At 53.5% G+C, this 19028-nt stretch overlaps 1 protein-coding gene across 4 annotated transcripts in view; it reads right to left on the bottom strand.

The window, feature by feature from the left end:
• Positions 1-19028, bottom strand: part of KCNQ1 (potassium voltage-gated channel subfamily Q member 1) — a 361871-nt gene that overhangs the window by 244139 nt on the left and 98704 nt on the right. For 3 of the 4 annotated variants that reach the window (XM_064287583.1, XM_064287586.1, XM_064287585.1), the window contains exons 6-10: positions 18282-18422; positions 11846-11956; positions 4043-4138; positions 3380-3502; positions 2667-2832 (exon numbers count right to left, since the gene is read on the bottom strand). In XM_064287583.1, the coding sequence (XP_064143653.1) occupies positions 2667-2832; positions 3380-3502; positions 4043-4138; positions 11846-11956; positions 18282-18422 (637 nt within the window). The remainder of the gene's footprint in view (positions 1-2666; positions 2833-3379; positions 3503-4042; positions 4139-11845; positions 11957-18281; positions 18423-19028) is intronic. The other variant, XM_064287584.1, reaches the window with a different exon arrangement.

Below are 19028 nucleotides of genomic sequence, written 5' to 3'. Positions count from 1 at the left end.
TTACCAGTCAGAACAAGGCCAGGGGCCAACTGTGGAACAGACCATCAATTGCTCATATGCAAGTTCAAGCTGAAACTGAAGAAAATCAGAGCAAGTCCACGAGAGCCAAAATATGACCTTGAGTATATCCCACCTGAATTTAGAGACCATCTGAGGAATAGATTTGACACACTGAACACTAGTGACCAAAGACCAGACGAGTTGTGGAATGACATCAAGGACATCATCCATGAAGAAAGCAAGAGGTCACTGAAAAGACAGGAAAGAAAGAAAAGACCAAAGTGGAAGTCAGAGGAGACTCTGAAACTTGCTCTCGAATGTCGAGCAGCTAAAGCAAAAGGAAGAATTGATGAAGTAAAAGAACTGAACAGAAGATTTCAAAGGGCGTCTCAAGGAGATAAAGAAAAGTATTATAATGACATGTGCAAAGAGCTGCAGATGGAAAACCAAAAGGGAGGAACATACTTGGAGTTTCTCAAGCTGAAAGAACTGAAGAAAGAATTCAAACCTCGAGTTGCAACAGCGAAGGATTCCATGGGGAAAATATTAACCGACACAGGAAGCATCAAAAGAAGCTGGAAGGAATACACAGAGTCATTATACCGAAAAGAATTAGTCGATATTCAATCATTTCAAGAGGTGGCATATGATCAGGAACTGATGGTACTGAAGGAAGGAGTCCGAGCTGCTCTGAAGGCATTGGCGAAAAGCAAGGCTCCAGGAATTGATGGAATATCAATTGAGATGTTTCAACAAACAGATACGGCGCTGAAGGTGCTCACTCGTCTATGCCAGCTTCCTGGCCAGCTGACTGGAAGAGATCCATATTTATGCCTATTCCCAAGAAAAGTGATCCAACTGAATGTGGGTATTATCAAACAATACCATTAATATCACACGCAAGCAAAATTTTGTTAAAGATCATTCAAAAACTGCTGCAGCGGTATATCGACAGGGAACTGCCAGAAATTCATGCTGCTTTCCGAAGAGGACGTGGAACCAGGGATATCATTGCTGATGTCAGATGGATCCTGGCTGAAAGCAGAGAATCCCAGAAGGATGTTTACCTGTGTTTTATTGACTATGCAAAGGTATTCGACTGTGTGGATCATAACAAATTATGGTTAACACTGTGAAGAACGGGAATTCCAGAACACTTAATTGTGCTCATGAGGAACCTTTACATAGATCAAGAGGCAGTTGTTTGGACAGAACAAGGGGATACTGATTGGTTTAAAGTCAGGAAAGGTGTGCGTCGGGGTTGTATCCTTTCACCATACCTATTCAATCTGTATGCTGAGCAAATAATCCGAGAAGCTGGACTATATGAAGAAGAATGGAGCATCGGGATTGGAGGAAGACTCATTAACAACCTGTATTATGCAGATGACACAACCTTGCTTGCTGAAAGTGAAAAGGACTTGAAGCACTTACTAATGAAGATCAAAGACCACAGCCTTCAGTATGGATTACACCTCAACATAAAGGAAACAAAAATCCTCACAACTGGACCAATGAGCAACATCATGATAAACGGAGAAAAGATGGAAGTTGTCAAGGATTTCATTTTACTTGGATCCACAATCAACAGCCATGGAAGCAGCAGTCAAGAAATCAAAAGACGCATTGCATTGGGCAAATCTGCTGCAAAGGACCTCTTCAAAGTGTTGGAGAGCAAAGATGTTACCTTGAAGACTAAGGTGCGCCTGACCCAAGCCATGGTATTTTCAATCGCATCATATGCATGTGAAAGCTGGACAATGAATAAGGAAGACCAAAGAAGAGTTGACGCCTTTGAATTGTGGTGTTGGCGAAGAATATTGAATATACCACGGACTGCCAAAAGAACGAACAAATCTGTCTTGGAAGAAGTGTGGCCAGAATGCTCCTTAGAGGCAAGGATGGTGAGACTGCGTCTTACATACTTTGGACACGTTGTCAGGAGGGATCAGTCATGCTTGGCAGAGCACAGGGTCAGCGGAAAAGAGGAAGACCCTCAACAAGGTGGATTGACACAGTGGCTGCAACAACGAGCTCAAGCCTAACAGTGATTGTAAGGATGGCTCAGGACCGGGCAGTGTTTCGTTCTGTCGTGCACAGGGTCGCTGTGGGTCGGCACCGACTCAGGGCACCTGACAACGACAACTTCTTACCCACTCAGCTCACCACCTCTAACCTGTGGTTCAGAAGACAGATCTGGCTATCGACCCCTGAAACGTCGGCCTTTGAAAACCCCCCAGCTTGGTTCTACTCTGACACACGCAGGGTTGCCATGATTTGGAGTCAGCTCCTCAGCAGCTGGTCTTTGCAGCAAAACACAGGCCCCCACCCCATCTCTGCCCCTCGGAGGAAGCCGGCCCAACAGCAGGTCCACAAATGGAGTCAGAAGCTGAGCCATGGTCCACCTTGGCCCAAGACACAGGGAACAGAGTTTGCCGTGTTTTCTCCCAGGAAGATGAGGGCCACCCCAGTCCTGGCAGCAGTGCAGCGATTTCAGCTAGCACATTGACCCGAGGAAAGAGGCAGCCTAGACCTCTCACAGCTGGATTCCAGAAGAATTTCATCACCTGGATCATCATACCCCGACCCCAAGGAGAAGCGGGGTCGCCTCACGCTCTTGGGGGTTAGGCCCCAGCCCAGGCCCCCTCCATCCGGCATGCACGCACCCATGTGGCTGGGCTGCTCACCAGTACCGTCGTAGCCATCGAGGGACAGGCGGTCAGCCCTGCGATCATCCCCGACTGGGTCGTAGGTGATGTGCGGGACCGTGAGCGTCTTCTCCCCAGGGCCCACCCCGTTGTCCCGGTCCAGCTTGAATTTCTTTTTTTTGACCTGAAACCAGATGGTAGACGGGCCCCTGGGCACCCTGGCCAGGCTGTCTGTCCTCCCTGGCCCCGGCGCAGTATGCTTGGTGGGTGTTGTGTAGGGTCCCCGGAGTCCCAGCCCCGCAGGGGGAGGCAGACAGCTGAACCTGCAAAGAGCGCAGGTGGGAACCAGAGTGTGGGGGCGGGGGGAGAGGGAGCAGACCCTGTGGGGGTCTGAGAGAGCGTTCTGGCAGAGGCTCCAGAGGCAGCCGGACACCAGGAGACCCGGGTCCCTCTGAGGCGGGTGTGGGTGGGAAGGGGAGCCCTCCCAGAGCCCCCATGCTTCATTTCCCCTCCAGCCAAACTGCAGGACTGCTGGCCCTTACAACCACCCTCACACACCAGCTGTGACCTCAGAGCGCTCCATGGGCTGGGTCCCCCACTATCCCCACTCCTGTGCCCATGTGGGAAGCTGCCACCCAGACCACTCCAGACACGTGGCTGGGGTCCAGCACCACCCCACTGTCCCATGGCATCTTCTTTGGACCCCGCCCCCACCCTGGACAGGCAGTTACCATGACGGACTTCTTGGGCTTGGGGCTGGAGGAGAGCAGGGTATGGTTGCGGGCGGGCTTGCGCACGTAGATCTTCCAGGTGGAGGACTCGGGGTTCTCAGCCGCGTAGCACCTCCACGCAGTCTGGGGATGGGCCAAGGTGGCAGCATCAGCACTGCACTCCGGGCAGCAAGGGGGCCGGCGGGGGCTGTGGCCCCGGTCGGTGCCCCTCCTGGCAGGACAGTGGGCACCATTGGCCAGCTCCCACCTACCCCGGACAGCAGGGTCTCCACACCCTACGTTGGCCCTCTGTGGCCGCTCCCCACTCATGTGCTGGCTGGGCTGCCAGCGGCTCTGGGCCCCTCATCTCCTCCCTCCCACACTCACTCCCACGTAAAGCTGCAGCTGTGGAAGGAACGGGAGCTAGGGGCAGGGCCCACAGAAGTCATGGGGTTCCCACCTCACCACTGGTCGCAACCCTCAGTAGAGTCTGCGGGGGTGCAGAGCAACCACTCACTCCTGTGCCCACCCCCCATAAGCAGAGATCCAGACCAGCACAGGCCGGAGGCCCAGAACTGAGCTCCCGTGACAGCGGTTCAGGACCCCAGAGCCGGCCGGCTAGCTTCCAACCCAGCGGGCAGAGGTCTCTTCACGATGGGAGGGTAGGCCCACGGGGTGGCGTACCTGGATAAGTGAGGCGGCTGCTGGGATCTGCCGGTTGAAGTGCTTCTGCCGCTGCTTCTGCTGGACCTTCAGGGCGAACCCAGAGCCCAGGATGCCCTGGGGGATGGACAAGGCTCGGTCCACTCAGGCCGCCCGCAGGACATGGGGGCTGGGAGGCGCTGTGTGCCCCAGGTCACCCACGGGGGAGGCCCCACAAGCCAGGCCAGCACAGGGACACAACCCATCCCCTCCAGGACGTGCCCAGCAAGGGGCCTGCTCCCAGGAGGGACCTGGGGCTCTCTGACCCACTCCCAGGGACTGTTTGGGGACAGCCAGGTGGGGGGGCCCATCTGTAGGTGCCAGACAGGAACCACACCACTGGGGGTGGCTGAAGTCAGAAGACAGTCCACATCCAAGGACGGTGGACAGGACAGGCAGGGCTGGCTCAGCAGACAGGGAGCTCCTATCCGTGGAAGGAATCAAGGTGTACAAACACATATCACGCGCTATACACGTACCACACACATGTGCATGCACATACACATAAAGGCGAAACACGTATGCATACACACATGCTATACATACACCCATGACACGTGTACACATGCTATATGTATACACCTGACGCATGTACAGACACATGCCATACGTATACACATGGTACAAATGTACACAGCCATGTGCTATACAGACATGTGACTGACACCCATGTACACAGACCCATGCTACATGTATACGCACAATACACATGTACACATACTATATGTATACACGTGACACATGTAGGAGACACAAGCTCTATGTACACACACGTGTGCAAAGGCATGTTACACGTATACAAGACACGTATACAGACATGCTATGTGTATAGTTGTGGCACGTGTATGCATACATGTTATATGTATACATAGGAGACACATGATCATGCACAGGCATTTGACTGTGGGGATCATAACAAATCATGGATAACATTGCAAAGAATGGGAATTCCAGAACACTTAATTGTGCTCATGAGGAAACTTTACACAGATCAAGAGGCAGTTGTTCAAACAGAACAAGGGGATACTGATTGGTTTAAAGTCAGGAAAGGTGTGTGTCAGGGTTGTATCCTTTCACCATACTTATTCAATCGGTATGCTGAGCAAATAATCTGACAAGCATGACTATATGAAGAAGAGCCTGGCATCAGGATTGGAGGAAGACTCATTAACCACCCGAGGTATGTAGATGACACAACCTTGCTTGCTGAAAGTGAAGAGGACTTGAAGCACTTACCAATGAAGCTCAAAGACCACAGCCTTCAGTATGGATTACACCTCAACATAAAGAAGCCAAAAATCCTCACAACTGGACCAATAAGCAACATCATGATAAACAGAGAAAAGACTGAAGTTGTCAAAGATTTCATTTTACTTGGCTCCACAATCAATGCCCATGGAAGCAGCAGTCAAAAACCAAACAATACATTGCATTGGGCAAATTGGCTGCAAAGGACCTCTTTAAAATGTTAAAAAGCAAAGATGTAACAGAAATACCACAAGTGGGTGGCTTTAACAAAGAGAAATTTATTCTCTCGCAGTCTAGTAGGTTACGAGTACAAATGCAGGGTGTCAGCTCCAGAAGAAGGCTCTCTTTCTCTGTCGGCTCTGGAGGAAGCTCCTTGTTATCCATCTTCCCTTGGTCTCGGAGCATCTCAGTGCAGGAACCTCAGGTCCAAAGGAGGCACTCTGCTTCTGGTGCAGCTTTCTTGGTGGTATGAGGTCCCCAACTCTCTGCTTGCTTCCCTTTCCTTTTATCTCTTGACAGTTAAAAGGCAGTGTAGGCCACACCCCAGGGAAACTCCCTTTACATTAGATCAGGCATGTGACCTGGTAAGGGTGTTATGACTCCACTCTAATTCTCTTTAACATAAAATTACAACCACATAATGGAGGACAACCATTCCCAGAATACTGGGAATCGTGGCCTAGCCAAGTCGACAAATACTTTCAGGGGGACACAGTCCAATCCATGACACCCAGCCATGGTGTTTTCAATCACCTCATATGCATGCAACAGCTGGACATTGAATAAGGAAGACTGAAGAAGAACTGACGCTTCTGGATAATAAGGTTGGCAGAGAATACTGAATACGCCATGGACTGCCAGAGGGACAAACAAATCTGCCTTGGACAAAGTAAAGCTAGAATGCTCCTCGGAAGAGGGATGGCAAGACTTCATCTTACATACTTTGGAATTGTTATTAGAAGGGACCAGTCCCTGGAGAAAGACATCATGCCTGGTAAAGCACAGCGTCATCAAAACAGAGGAAGACCCTCAACAGGATGGATTGACACAGTGCCTGCCACAACAGGCTCAAGCATAACAATGATTGTGAGGACGGTGCAGGACCGGGCGGTATTTCATTCTGTTGTACATGGGGTCACCGTGAGTCAGAACCGACTGGACAGCACCTAACAACAGCAGCAATGACACACATGTACACATACATGTTATACATGGCACATGTGTACATGTACACACAACATGCATGTATACAAACCTTACATATACAGATAACTCACATGTATAACCCTCACAACTGGACCAATAAGCCACATCATGATAAATGGAGAAAAGACTGAAGTTGTCAAGGATTTCATTTTACTTGCACCTACCATCAACATCCATGGAAGCAGCAGTCAAGAAATCAAAAGATGCATTGCACTGGGCAAGTCTGCTGCAAAGTATCTCTTTAAAGTGTTGAAAAGCAAAGATGTCACCTTGAAGGCTAAGGTGCCCCTGACCCAAGCCATGGTATTTTCAGTCGCCTCATACGCATGCGAAAACTGGACAATGGATAAGGAAGACCTAAGAAGAACTGATGCCTTTGAATTGTGGTGTTGACGAAGAATATTGACTATACCATGGACTGCCAAAAGAACGAACAAATCTGTCTTGGAAGAAGTACAGCCAGGATGCTCCATAGAAGCAAGGATGGTGAGACTGCGTTGCACATACTTTGGCCATCTTTTCAGGAGGGATCAGTCCCTGGGGAAGGACATCACGCTTAGAAAAGAACAGGGTCAGGAGAAAAGAGGAAGACCCTCAATGAGGTGGATTGACACAGTGGCTGCAACAATGGGCTCAATCATAACAACGATTGTAAGGATGGCGCAGGACCAGGCAGTGTTGTGTTTTGCGATACACAGGATCATTATGAGCCGGAACCAACTTGACAACAACAATACAACAACACATGTACATATACATTATATGTGTACACATGACGTATACAAGCTATACATATACACATTCATGTATACATATACATGATACACAAGTACATATGCATATCCTATGATACCTGTCTGTCAGTTTGTCGTACTGTGGGGGCTTGCGTGTTGCTGTGATGCTGGAAGACATGCCACCGGTATTCACATACCAGCAGGGTCACCCATGGAGGACAGGTTTCAGCTGAGCTTCCAGACTAAGACAGACTAGGAAGAAGGACCCGGCAGTCTACTTCTGAAAAGCATTAGCCAGTGAAAACCTTACAGATAGCAGCAGAACATTGTCTGATATAGTGCTGGAAGATGAGTCTCCTAGGTTGGAAGGCACTCAAAAGATGACTGGGAAAGAGCTGCCTCCTAAAGTAGTTGTTGTTGTTGTTAGGTGCCGTCGAGTCAGTTCCGACTCATAGTGACCCTATGCACAACAGAACGAGACGCTGCCTGGTCCTGAGCCATCCTTACAATCGTTGCTATGCTTGAGCTCATTGTTGCAGCCGCTGTCAATCCACCTCGATGAGGGTCTTCCTCTTTTCCGCTGACCCTGTACTCTGCCAAGCATGATGTCCTTCTCCAGGGACTGATCCCTCCTGACAACATGTCCAAAGTATGTAAGACGCAGTCTCGCCATCCTTGCTTCTAAGGAGCATTCTGGCCGCACTTCTTCTAAGACAGATTTGTTCATTCCTTTGGCAGTCCACGGTATATTCGATATTCTTCGCCAGCACCACAACTCAAAGGCGTCAACTCTTCACTGGCTAATGCTTTTCAGAAGTAGACTGCCGGATCCTTCTTCCTAGTCTGTCTTAGTCTGGAAGCTCAGCTGAAACCTGTCCTCCATGGGTGACCCTGCTGGTATCTGAATACCGGTGGCATAGCTTCCAGCATCACAGCAACACGCGAGCCCCCACAGTACAACAAACTGACAGACACCTGGGGGCCTCAAAGTAGAGTCGACCTTAATGACGTGGATGGAGTAAAGCTTTCGGGACCTTCATTTGCTGATGTGGCACGACTCAAAATGAGAAGAAACAGCTGCAAACATCCAATAATAATTGGAACCTAGAATGTATGAAGAATGAATCTAGTAAAACTGGAAATCACCAAAAATGAAATGGAATGCATAAGCATCAATATCCTAGGCATTACTGGGCTGAAATGGACTGGTATTGGCCATTTTGAAATCGGACAAGCATATAGTCTACTATACTGGGGATGACAAGTTGAAGAGGAATGGTGTTCTGTTCATCATCAAAAAGAACATTTCAAGATCTATCCTGAAGTACAGCGCTGTCAGTGATAGGATAATATCCATATGCCTACAAGGAAGACAAGTTAATACGACTATTATTCAATTTACACACCAACCACTAGGGCCAAAGATGAAGAAATAGAAGATTTTTATCAGCTGCTGCAGTCTAAAATTGATCGAACATGCAATCAAGATGCATTGATAATTACTGGTGATTGAAATGCAAAAGTTGGAAACAAAGAAGGATCAAAAAACTGAAACCAAACCCACTGCCGTCAAATCGATTCCGACTCATAGCGACCCTATAGAACAGAGTAGAACTGCCCAATACAGTTTCCAAGGAGCGCCTGGCAGATTTGAACTGCTGACCACTTTGTTAGCAGCCGTAGCACTTAACCACTATGCCACCAGGGTTTCCAAAGAAGGATCAGTAGTTGGAAAATATGGCCTTGGTGATAGAAACAATACTGGAGATCGAATGATAGAATTTTGCAAGACCAGTGACTTCTTCATTGCAAATACCTTCTTTCACCAACATAAACGGCGACTATACACATGGACCTCGCCAGATGGAACACACAGAAATCAAATTGAATACATCTGTGGAAAGAGACGATGGAAAAGCTCAATATCATCAGTCAGAACAAGGCCAGGGGAAGACTGTGGAACAGACCATCAATTGCTCATATGCAAGTTCAAGCTGAAACTGAAGAAAATCAGAGCAAGTCCACAAGAGCCAAAATAGGACCTTGAGTATAACCAACCCACCTGAATTTACAGACCATCTCAAGATTAGATTTGACGCACTGATCACTAGTGATCGAAGACCAGATGACTTGTGGAACGACATCAAGACATCATACATGAAGAAAGCAAGAGGTCACTGAAAAGACAGGAAAGAAAGAAAAGACCAAGGTGGATGTCAGAGGAGACTCTGAAACTTGCTCTCGAACGTCAAGCAGCTAAAGCAAAAGGAAGAATTGATGAAGTAAAAGGACTGAAAAGAAGATTTCAAAGGGCAGCTTGAGAAGACAACGTAAAGTATTATAATGACATGCGCAAAGAGCTGGAGATGGAAAACCTGAAGGGAAGAACATGCTCGGTGTTTCTCAAACTGAAAGAACTGAAGAAAAATTTTAAGCCTCGAGTTGCAATAGTGAAGGATTCTATGGAGAAAATATTAAACGATGCAGGAAGCATCAAAAGAAGATGGAAGGAATACACAGAGTCATTATACCAAAAAGAATTAGTCGATGTTCAACCATTTCAAGAGGTGGTATATGATCAGGAACCGATGGTACTGAAGGAAGAAGTCCAAGCTGCTCTGAAGGCATCAGCAAAAAACAAGGCTCCAGGAATTGATGAAATATCAATTGAGATGTTTCAACAAGTAGAGGCAGCGCAGGAGGTGCTCACTCATCTAAGCCAAGAAATATGGAAGACAGCTTCCTGGCCAACTGACTGGAAGAGATCCATATTTATGTCTATTTCCAAGAAAGGTGATCCAACTGAATGTGGAAAGTATAGAACAATACCATTAATATCACACACAAGCAAAATTTTGTTGAAAATCATTCAAAAACTGCTGCAGCAGTATATCAACAGGGAACTGCCAGAAATTCAGGCCGGTCTCAGAAGAGGACGTGGAACCAGGGATATCATTGCTGATGTCAGATGGATCCTGGCTGAAAGCAGAGAATACCAGAAGGCTGTTTACCTGTGTTTTATTGACTATGCAAAGGCATTCGACTGTGTGGATCATAACAAACTATGGATAACACTGCGAAGAATGGGAATTCCAGAACACTTAATTGTGCTCACGAGGAACCCGTACATAGATCAAGAGGCAGTTGTTCGGACAGAACAATGGGATACTGATTGGTTTAAAGTCAGGAAAGGTGTGCATCAGGGTTGTATTCTTTCACCATACCTACTCAATCTGTATGCTGAGCAAATAATCCGAGAAGCTGGACTATATGAAGAAGAATGGGGCATCAGGATTGGAGGAAGACTCATTAACAACCTGTGCTATGCAGATGACACAACCTTGCTTGCTGAAAGTGAAAAGGGCTGGAAGCACTTACTAATGAAGATCAAAGACCACAGCCTTCAGTATGGATTACACCTCAACATAAAGAAAACAAAAATCCTCACAACTGGACCAATGAGCAACGTCACGATAAACGGAGAAAAGAAAGTTGTCAAGGATTTCATTTTACTTGGATCCACAATCAACAGCCATGGAAGCAGCAGTCAAGAAATCAAAAGATGCATTGCATTGGGTCAGTCTGCTGCAAAGGACCTCTTTAAAGTGTTGAAGAGCAAAGATGTCACCTTGAAGACTAAGGTGCGCCTGACCCAAGCCATGGTATTTTCAATTGCATTTTCAATCGCATCACATGCATGTGAAAGCTGGACAATGGATAAGGAAGACCGAAGAAGAATTGATACTTTTGAATTGTGGTGTTGGCGAAGAATATTGAATGTACCAAAAGAACAAACCAATCTTTCTTAGAAGAAGTACAACCAGAATGCTCCTTAGGAGCAAGGACAGTGAGACTGCGTCTTACATACTTTGGACATGTTGTCAGGAGGAATGAATCCCTGGAGAAGGACATCATGAGTGGCAGAATACAGGGTCAGCGGAAAAGAGGAAGACCCTCAACCAGATGGATTGACACAGTGGCTGCAACAATGGGCTCAAGGGTAACAACGATTGTAAGGATGGCGCTGGACCAGGCAGTGTTGCGTTCTGTTGTGCATAGGGTCGCTGTGAGTCGGAACCGACTCGACGCCACCTAAGAACAACATACAGAACACACGTGTACATGTGCACAGGCATATGGGGTACACATGTACGCCACATACACAGAGGACACACAGTGAACCAGAAGATTATAACCATCCTGGGCTATGATTCCTGGAAGGGACCCTGTACAGAGGTTCACCCCCAGGCCCCCCAGCACTGGGAACACAGACGCCCTTGGGGGACGGTGGGGATGCACTAGGGCTGGGCAGTGGGCCTTGCCTCTCCTGTGTGCCATGAAGGGTGGTGGGGGGGGCCTCAGTGTATTGTCGGAGGCTGGGACGCTGCCCACACTTGCTTAGAAGGACCCTGTGGGAGGGGCAGGAGGGGTGGCTCCTGAGGCCCCCAGTGGAGAGCAGGTTCTAGGAGAGGCAGCCTTCATCTCTGCAGGTGGGTCTGCTCACAGGGAGGGGCACTGGATGGTCCCTCCCACCCCACCAGGGCCCAGGCAGCCAGGGAGGTGGAGGAGCTCAGCGGATTGTCCCACCTGCACCTACCGCAGGGAGCGCAAAGAAGGAGATGGCAAAGACAGAGAAGCAGGAGGCGATGGTCTTGCCGATCCAAGTCTGCGGCACCTTGTCCCCGTAGCCGATGGTGGTGACTGTCACCTATAGGGAGAAGCAGCAGTCAGCAGCTGGAGGCCCAAGAACCCACCCGAGACCCAGGGAGGCCAAGCTTGGGTCCATGTGCAAGGATGCCCTTGTGCCCCTCAGAAGAGGCTCATGGGCAGGAGGGGGGCTTGTCTGGGTCTCAGACACTCTCTGTTCTGCACGGAGCCCACCGAGTCCACAGGGAGGAGCAAGACCCAAGTAGCCTGTGTGATAGAGCATGGGGGCCCTCGGCAGTCTTGCAGGGGGCCAGCACCTGGGCCACCGGCATCACTGCCTGAACCCCAGGGTGCCAGAGCTCCCAGTGAGGCCGAGAACAAAGGCAGGGACGGGATGACACGCCACTTCCTGAAGCCACCTGGGGCACCAGATGCTTCGTTTCCTTTTTTCCCAGAGAACAAGATGCAGCCTGACCCTCCTTCTCGGCAGGGGAGCTGTCCTCCTATCTGTCCATCCAGGACATGTGCTGGGACAATGGAGTGAGGGGCCACCCCCCGAGCTGCCTCCCACTCTCATCAGAGGCTCGCTCCCCAGAGCCCCAGGAGAGTCCGAGGTGGCACTCTGCAGGGGTCGAGCCCACCCAGCTGTGCCAGCTGCGGCCTAGCCCCGCCTCCACTCCAAGCCTGCTGTGGCGAGCTTCCTGCTTTGTGTCCATGGAGCCTCGTCTTGTCCTGGGGCCTTGCTCACTCACACCCACATGCCGGACAGCCGGCTCAGCTCAAATCACCCACAGGGGAGGCCTGCCACACGGGCCACAGTCAGTCTCAGCTGGAGCTCGGCCACCCCCTGGCCTTTCAGTCTCTCCAGACACCCACTGTGCCAAGCCCAGCTTCACCTCACTGGGGCCACTGATCAGGACCAAGTCAGAATCAACCCCTGGCTGGCCCTTGGATGCCTCCATTCTACATGCTGGCTGAGGCCTGCATGGCTATGGGGGATGGTGGGGTCCCATTTTACAGACCAACTGAAGCAGCGACCCCCGGCCCGCTGTGGCCTCCCAGGAAACCCTAGACCCTTGCTTCCCCTTGCTCTCCACTAGCTACCGGGTAGAAGGAGGGACACACGGACAAGACAGGCACACAGGGGTGCTGGGATGGCCAGGAGCAGAGGGTGGCGTGGGGCAGCAGAGCAACCCACGACAGGAAGCTGAGTTACACTGCCGAGCATGTTGACGGGTTTAAGGTACAAGCATTAAGTCTCTGTGGCTGGAAAATGCTTCAGGATGGGCCACTGCTGGGCCCTGGCCGTGGCCCCAGCCCCCACGCTGCCCGCAACAGCCCCTTCGCGCCCTGTCCCACACCTGCCTGCACGGGGCAGCCCCTGCCGTTTCACTGCACTGAAAATACCCACACGCCCTCACACGTCCACCCAGCTGCACTCGGGCCAGTGACCGCCGGGCTCTGTGAACAGACCACCCAAGCCCTATGTGGCACTCACAGACGTGCCTCACGCAGAGACGAGCATGCCACATGTGTGCACGCATGCACACCCACGCACACAGAGATGCCCCAGATGGGTGTGTTAGGCTCCAGTGTGGCGCGCGTGGTTGTATGCATTGCACATGCTCACACATGGCACAACACAGCCACCTAAGAGGGATTGGTGTCCACATCCCAGCCCAGTACTCACGGGCACACTTGCTTGCACAGCACACGCAAGGCAGGCCCTGCATACGGGGAGCAAATGCCAGGACCTGCAGGGGGAGGTCAGGTCCCCCAGAGCAGGCTGCAAGTAAGGCAGCCCAGGGTGTCTGTGCCCCTTATCTGCGGGCTGTCCTCGCATGGGGCCCTGCATACACAGGGAAGTGCCACTTCACAGGGGAAGCGAGTCCCAGGCAGCGACCTCACAGCCCCGGAGGGTCCAGAGTAAAGATGGCTCCGGAGGGCTGGCTCATTCACTGTGCATTCATCCATGCCACAGGAAGGCCTGGGCCGGCCTGAGCGGGGCGGGGACACTGCCCTAGCTCCCAATAGACCCCACAGCCTGGACGCTGGAGCGGGATCTGACCACAGAGGGCTGTGACTGCTGAGGGACGGTCACTCCTCCCTCACTGCGAACATGCTATTTCTCCACCCTGAATGTCCTCCTCACTGGTCACTGGCAACCTTCCATCCATCCTTCAAAATCCCCCTGCTGAGCCCTGAGGTTGTTTTAATCCCTCCATCTCCTCACCCCCCATGTGTAAAGAGTGGCCCCCTGGCAGGGCTGGTTCTGCTCGCCTTGGTCTCCCCCTCCAGCATCATCAGTCCCTCCCAGGGAGAAGATCCATGCAGGCAGAGGGGGGAGCAGGTTGGGGCATGGAGGAGGCAGCACCCCAAAAGGGAGTTGGGTAGAGAAAGCAGCGTGAGAGAATCTGGCTGAGGCAGCTGCAGCCGTCACAGGGTCCAGGTCTCGCCATGGGTGGTGAATATGGGGAGAGGAACCTGGTTTGTGGGCTCCTACTCATCCTACAAAACCCAGCTTTAAGCGCCCTTCTCGGGGCTCTGGCTGGTCCCTAAGCCCATGGGTCTTATCCCCGTACCCAGTGGTCCACAGATGAGGAAGGACTGTGCCCAGGTGGGCAGGGGCCTGGGTCTCACAGCCCCTTGGACCCCTGCTGTGTAACACTCCCAGGCTTTGCAGGGAGCTTGAGCAGAGGAAAGCACAGGATGGGGCGGGGGGGTAGTCTGCCTGCTGGGGTAAGGGTCTGGTCCTGCTACGTCCTGGCCCACAGGCCTTGGCTTCCCTAGCTTCAAGTGAGGTTCTGACACTGGCACCAGCCACTGGGCAGAACTGACGGGTCCTGAGTGTGAAAGTCTAGAAAGCCCAGCCCTCACTCTGTCTGCATGCAGTACAGCCTGGGAGGCCAGAACCTTCCAGAACCTCTTTTGGGTAGGAGTGGACCAGAACCAGCTCTATCTCACATGGTGGCTTCAATAGAGGAAAGGGCCCTGGCCTTTTCGCTCCAAATGCTACATGTAGGTGGGGGTGAGAATGGAGCCCAGAGCCTGGTCTTACAGACCCCCACGCCCACACAGAGCACCCGTTTATGCAATGGCATTTCCCTGCTCACACCTTCACACAAACAAGCGCACTTTGTTCCAAGGGTGAGGAAAGAGTCTGAAATATACACACACGCACACACCCTGCCGCCCAAACACCCCGGCAGCCAGGCTGCAGGCGCCACGCTAGGGGACCAGTGAGATTTCACATCCGGGTCGGAACCCCAACTGGCTGCCTGCTAACTTAGTGAGGGGATGCTCAGGCTTTGGAGCCACACCTTGACAGCTGTGGAAACCGAGGCCGGGGGGAGGGGCTGTGCCCACAGCCCCCCAGTCAGGGGCAGAGATGGGGCTGGAACCCATGGCCCAGAGAGAACCCCCAGCTGGGGAGGGACTTTCCCATGAGGGATGAGGCTGGGGGCCACAGGGCAGTCTCCACTCTGCAGGCAAACGCTGGATAAGCACCGCTGGGCATCAACACAAAGGCTGCCAGATAAGCCCCCCTGCCTGACGGGGTGCCAAGCCCGTTGTCACATGAAGACGGCCCCAGTGCAGGCCCCCCAAGTTTCTCCCAGGGGAAAGCGGTGGGCAGCACCTCCCACCCTCTGCGGCCCCCATGTCCCATTTTAGGGTGTATCCCATCCATCTTAGAGGAGAGTGCCCCACTACTGGCTGGCCCCACGCTCTCAGGCCGTGGGGGCTCGGAGACCAAGCGAGGCCTGGAGCATACCCAGTATAGAGGGGTCAGAACGATCCCACTGCTGGGGGCCCCTCACAGCCCTGCCTGTCACATAGACCCACCTCTGCCCCCAACGGGATCATCGGGCCCCATCCGTGGTGGCACGCACAAAGCTTGGACAAAGGAAACTGCCCACATGCAGCCTGGGCACCAGGGGCTTAGCTCCAGGTTACAGACGGTGGAAGTGGCCTGAAGGTGCCCCCGGCCACCCCGTCTATGTTTCCTGAGTGGCGTTTGTCCTGGAAGTGGCAGAACATGTCCCCAACTGGAGCCCCGGCTGCTCCCCCTGGACAGCTGCAGGGCGGCTGAGGCTGGGAATGGAGCTGCTGGCCCCGAGGTGGGCTGGGTGACAAGCAGAGCAGTGGGCAGGGCCGCCAGGGCGCAGGCCCCACAGGAACAATGGTGGCGGATGCATGGGGCCGGGCACCGGCTGCAGCTGATGGCGCGCAGGCCCCAGTGCCAAGGGCACACAAAGGGGCCGTGTTCCCGGCTGTCGGCGGATGTTTGCACAGGTGTGAGGAGTGGGAGCGTGGTGCCATGGGGGCAGGGGGCAGCCTCCGCTCCATGAGGCTCCCTGTGGCCGGGAAAGCAGGCCCAGCAGCTGCCAAGCTCGCCACAGCCCCCCAGGGCCTCTCCCGGCTTTGCGCGGGCTGCTCCACACAGGCCTGTCCCCATAGCATGTCCCCGCTGCCACCATGGGCAAGCTCCTGTCCAGCCAGTTCCGGCTGCTGCTCCAGGGCCTTGAGTGCAGGCTGGCATGGGGCAAGGGAGGCTGAAACTGGGGTGTCTCCAGCCTAGGTGGGGTCAGTGCCTCCCCTAAGCTGTCCAGCATACTAGAAGCTTCTAGAAAACTCACCAACTTAGCTGTTTTCAAGGGCCATGCACGACTGAGGAGCCCAGGGTTGGCCCCTGACCCCACCCTGTGGGCCTGGCCAGCCCTCACCTCACACCCTGAGTAGTCCCCTGCCCTGTGCCCACCTGCTCAGACAGCCCCTGCCCCACACCCCTGAACGGCCCTTCCCTCCCCTTTCTCCTCAAGGGTGGAGGAAACTCAGGAGAGAACAAGGCCCTGCTTTTCTGGAAAGAGCTCTCAGCAAGAGACACACAGGGCCTTTGGGGGGATCGGGGCCTCCACAGCTGCCTGCCCACCCCATCCCATGCCTCTCAGCCCCAATCCTGCCCTAGGGCCTCGGCCCTCCTTGACCACGCAGCCCCAGCCCCACTCTCCATTACTGTGGTCTGTCCTTCCTGAGGGCCGAGCCAGCCCAAAGACTTCCCGTTGCCAGCCTGTTCTGACCACTGGGCATGCCCACACCAGGCTACCACAGGGCCACGAGAACGCTGTTCCCCTGCAAGGCACCCCCATAGGGTCCTGGCCAACGGCCCCTGGTGTGGTAAAGTGCTGGGCCCACCTTCCCTGGAAACTTACATGGGGGCCTAGCTAGTCCAGGACTATTCTCGTCAACAAGCAGAACCAGCCCACTCGTGACCCATCCAAGGCCTGCCCTGCCCTGCCCTGCCCCGCCCCCCAGACTGTGCAGGGGTCAGGAAAGAGGCTCTGAGGGGCATGCCAGGGAGGTGCAGAGAGCAGCCCATGGCCCCCATTCCACCTACGCTCTCCGTCCTGAGAGACACTGCCCTCGGCCTGGAGCAAGGCCCCAGTCACCCCCTCAGACACCCCAGACTCACATTGCTTATGCATCCTTTATGACCCATGCAAAGGCCCCACGGGGAGATACCGTTGTCCCAGGTCACAAGTGGGGAAACTGAGGCACAAAGTAGCTCAGCTGCCTGTCCACAGCCCCATCCACTGTCCATCTGCCTGTTTGAGCTGAGATACCGCAGCCCCCAACCCCACCACATCGGGGCAGACTCCTCCTGAGCCTACAGCCCCTAACAGCCCCCAGAGGACCCCAACATGACCGATACTGATTTTGGAAGTTAACACCTTAGGTGCCAACTGTGGCTTCCTTAGCAGGGGTCAGAGGGCAGGAGGTGGGTGGATTTTCGGAGAGGGGGTTGCAGGGCCGGCCTGGGCATGGGAACAGCTGGTCTCGAGGGAAGGGCATTTGTCAGAGGACATGGCTCTCGGGGGCCACAGGCTGGAGACCCCAGGGTCAGCCACCCCCTGCCCATGGGCCTGCCTCCTGAGCAGCCCCTGTGGGTAGGGGCGAACCTTGAAGACACCATGCTGAGAAAAATAAGCCAAACAGGAAGAGGCACACAGCGTATGATCCTGCTGATGTGAAAACAGCCAGATCAGGCAAATTCAGAGATAGAAAGCGGATTAGAGGTTATCAGGAGCTGGAGGAAGGGGAATGTGGAGCTAAAATACATTTTTCTTTACTGTTTAAAGTTCAAAGATAACAGTATTAAGAACTTCAAGGCAGGCCCACAGAGCCTTAACCTAGGGCAGGGGCCCTTGGAGCCATGTGTCTGCCAGGCCGCAGTGCCTGTGGCTCCACGTATGAATTGGCGTTTGGGGGTTCTGAGCACAGGCCATGGCCGGTGGGGACCCCCGGTGAGGGAGAAAGTCAGAGCCTTGTGAGGTGTGGACCATGTGGACCAGGCCAGCTCAGGGCCCCCGGCCCTGGACCCCACTCACCACGCCCCACCACAGCGCGTCAGCATAGCTGCCGAATTCCACGCGGCCTGACTCGTTCACGGCGTCCTTCTCGGCCAGGTACACGAAGTAGGACGAGAAGATCAGGCCCAGAAAGCCGATGTACAGGGTGGTGATCAGCTCCTGGGGGTGGAGGGGGGCAGCGGTCAGCCAGGTGTCCCTACCAGGCCAGCAGCACCCAGGGGACGCACTCCCAAGAGACCTCAGAGCGGGTAGAGATGGCTGGGCAGCAAAGCCAAACCCCCACCGGGCAGTGGACATCGCACGGCCCGTCACACAGGCGGTCACCCGGCTTCAGGAGACGCGGTGCCCGGGCGCCAGGCTCGTGTGCGTGGTGCAGACGGGCCGGGGGTACCCCGCTCTCCCACTACACCAGGGGCCCGAGAGTGCGCCGGGGACCCTTCTCGAGCAAGGGACGCACGCTGGCCTCGGGGTAGCCCAGGAAAGGCCGCTGGCCCCCCACTTTCACTGTCTGCTCTGTTGGCCTGGTTGAGATTTCTGAACCTCGGGGACTGCTTCCTGTCTGGCATTTCTGTCATTTCATTTGCACGATGTTCTTTTGTTTGGGCATGAAGGGGCGTGGGCACATCACGGCCTGGGCACAGGGACCCTGGGATAGGTTCCCACACTTGGGCCGCTTGGTGGGGTCCAGGAAGCCAAGACCCGCACTGAGCCTGGGAGAGGGCAAAGGGCGCCTCAGCCCGTTTGTCCCACCCTTCGCCCAGCTCC

The sequence above is a fragment of the Loxodonta africana genome, chromosome 7, assembly GCF_030014295.1.
Source record: "Loxodonta africana isolate mLoxAfr1 chromosome 7, mLoxAfr1.hap2, whole genome shotgun sequence".
NCBI lineage: Eukaryota > Metazoa > Chordata > Mammalia > Proboscidea > Elephantidae > Loxodonta > Loxodonta africana.
Note: the sequence above shows the minus strand (reverse complement) of the source record. Positions and strands in the feature narration are given on the sequence as shown.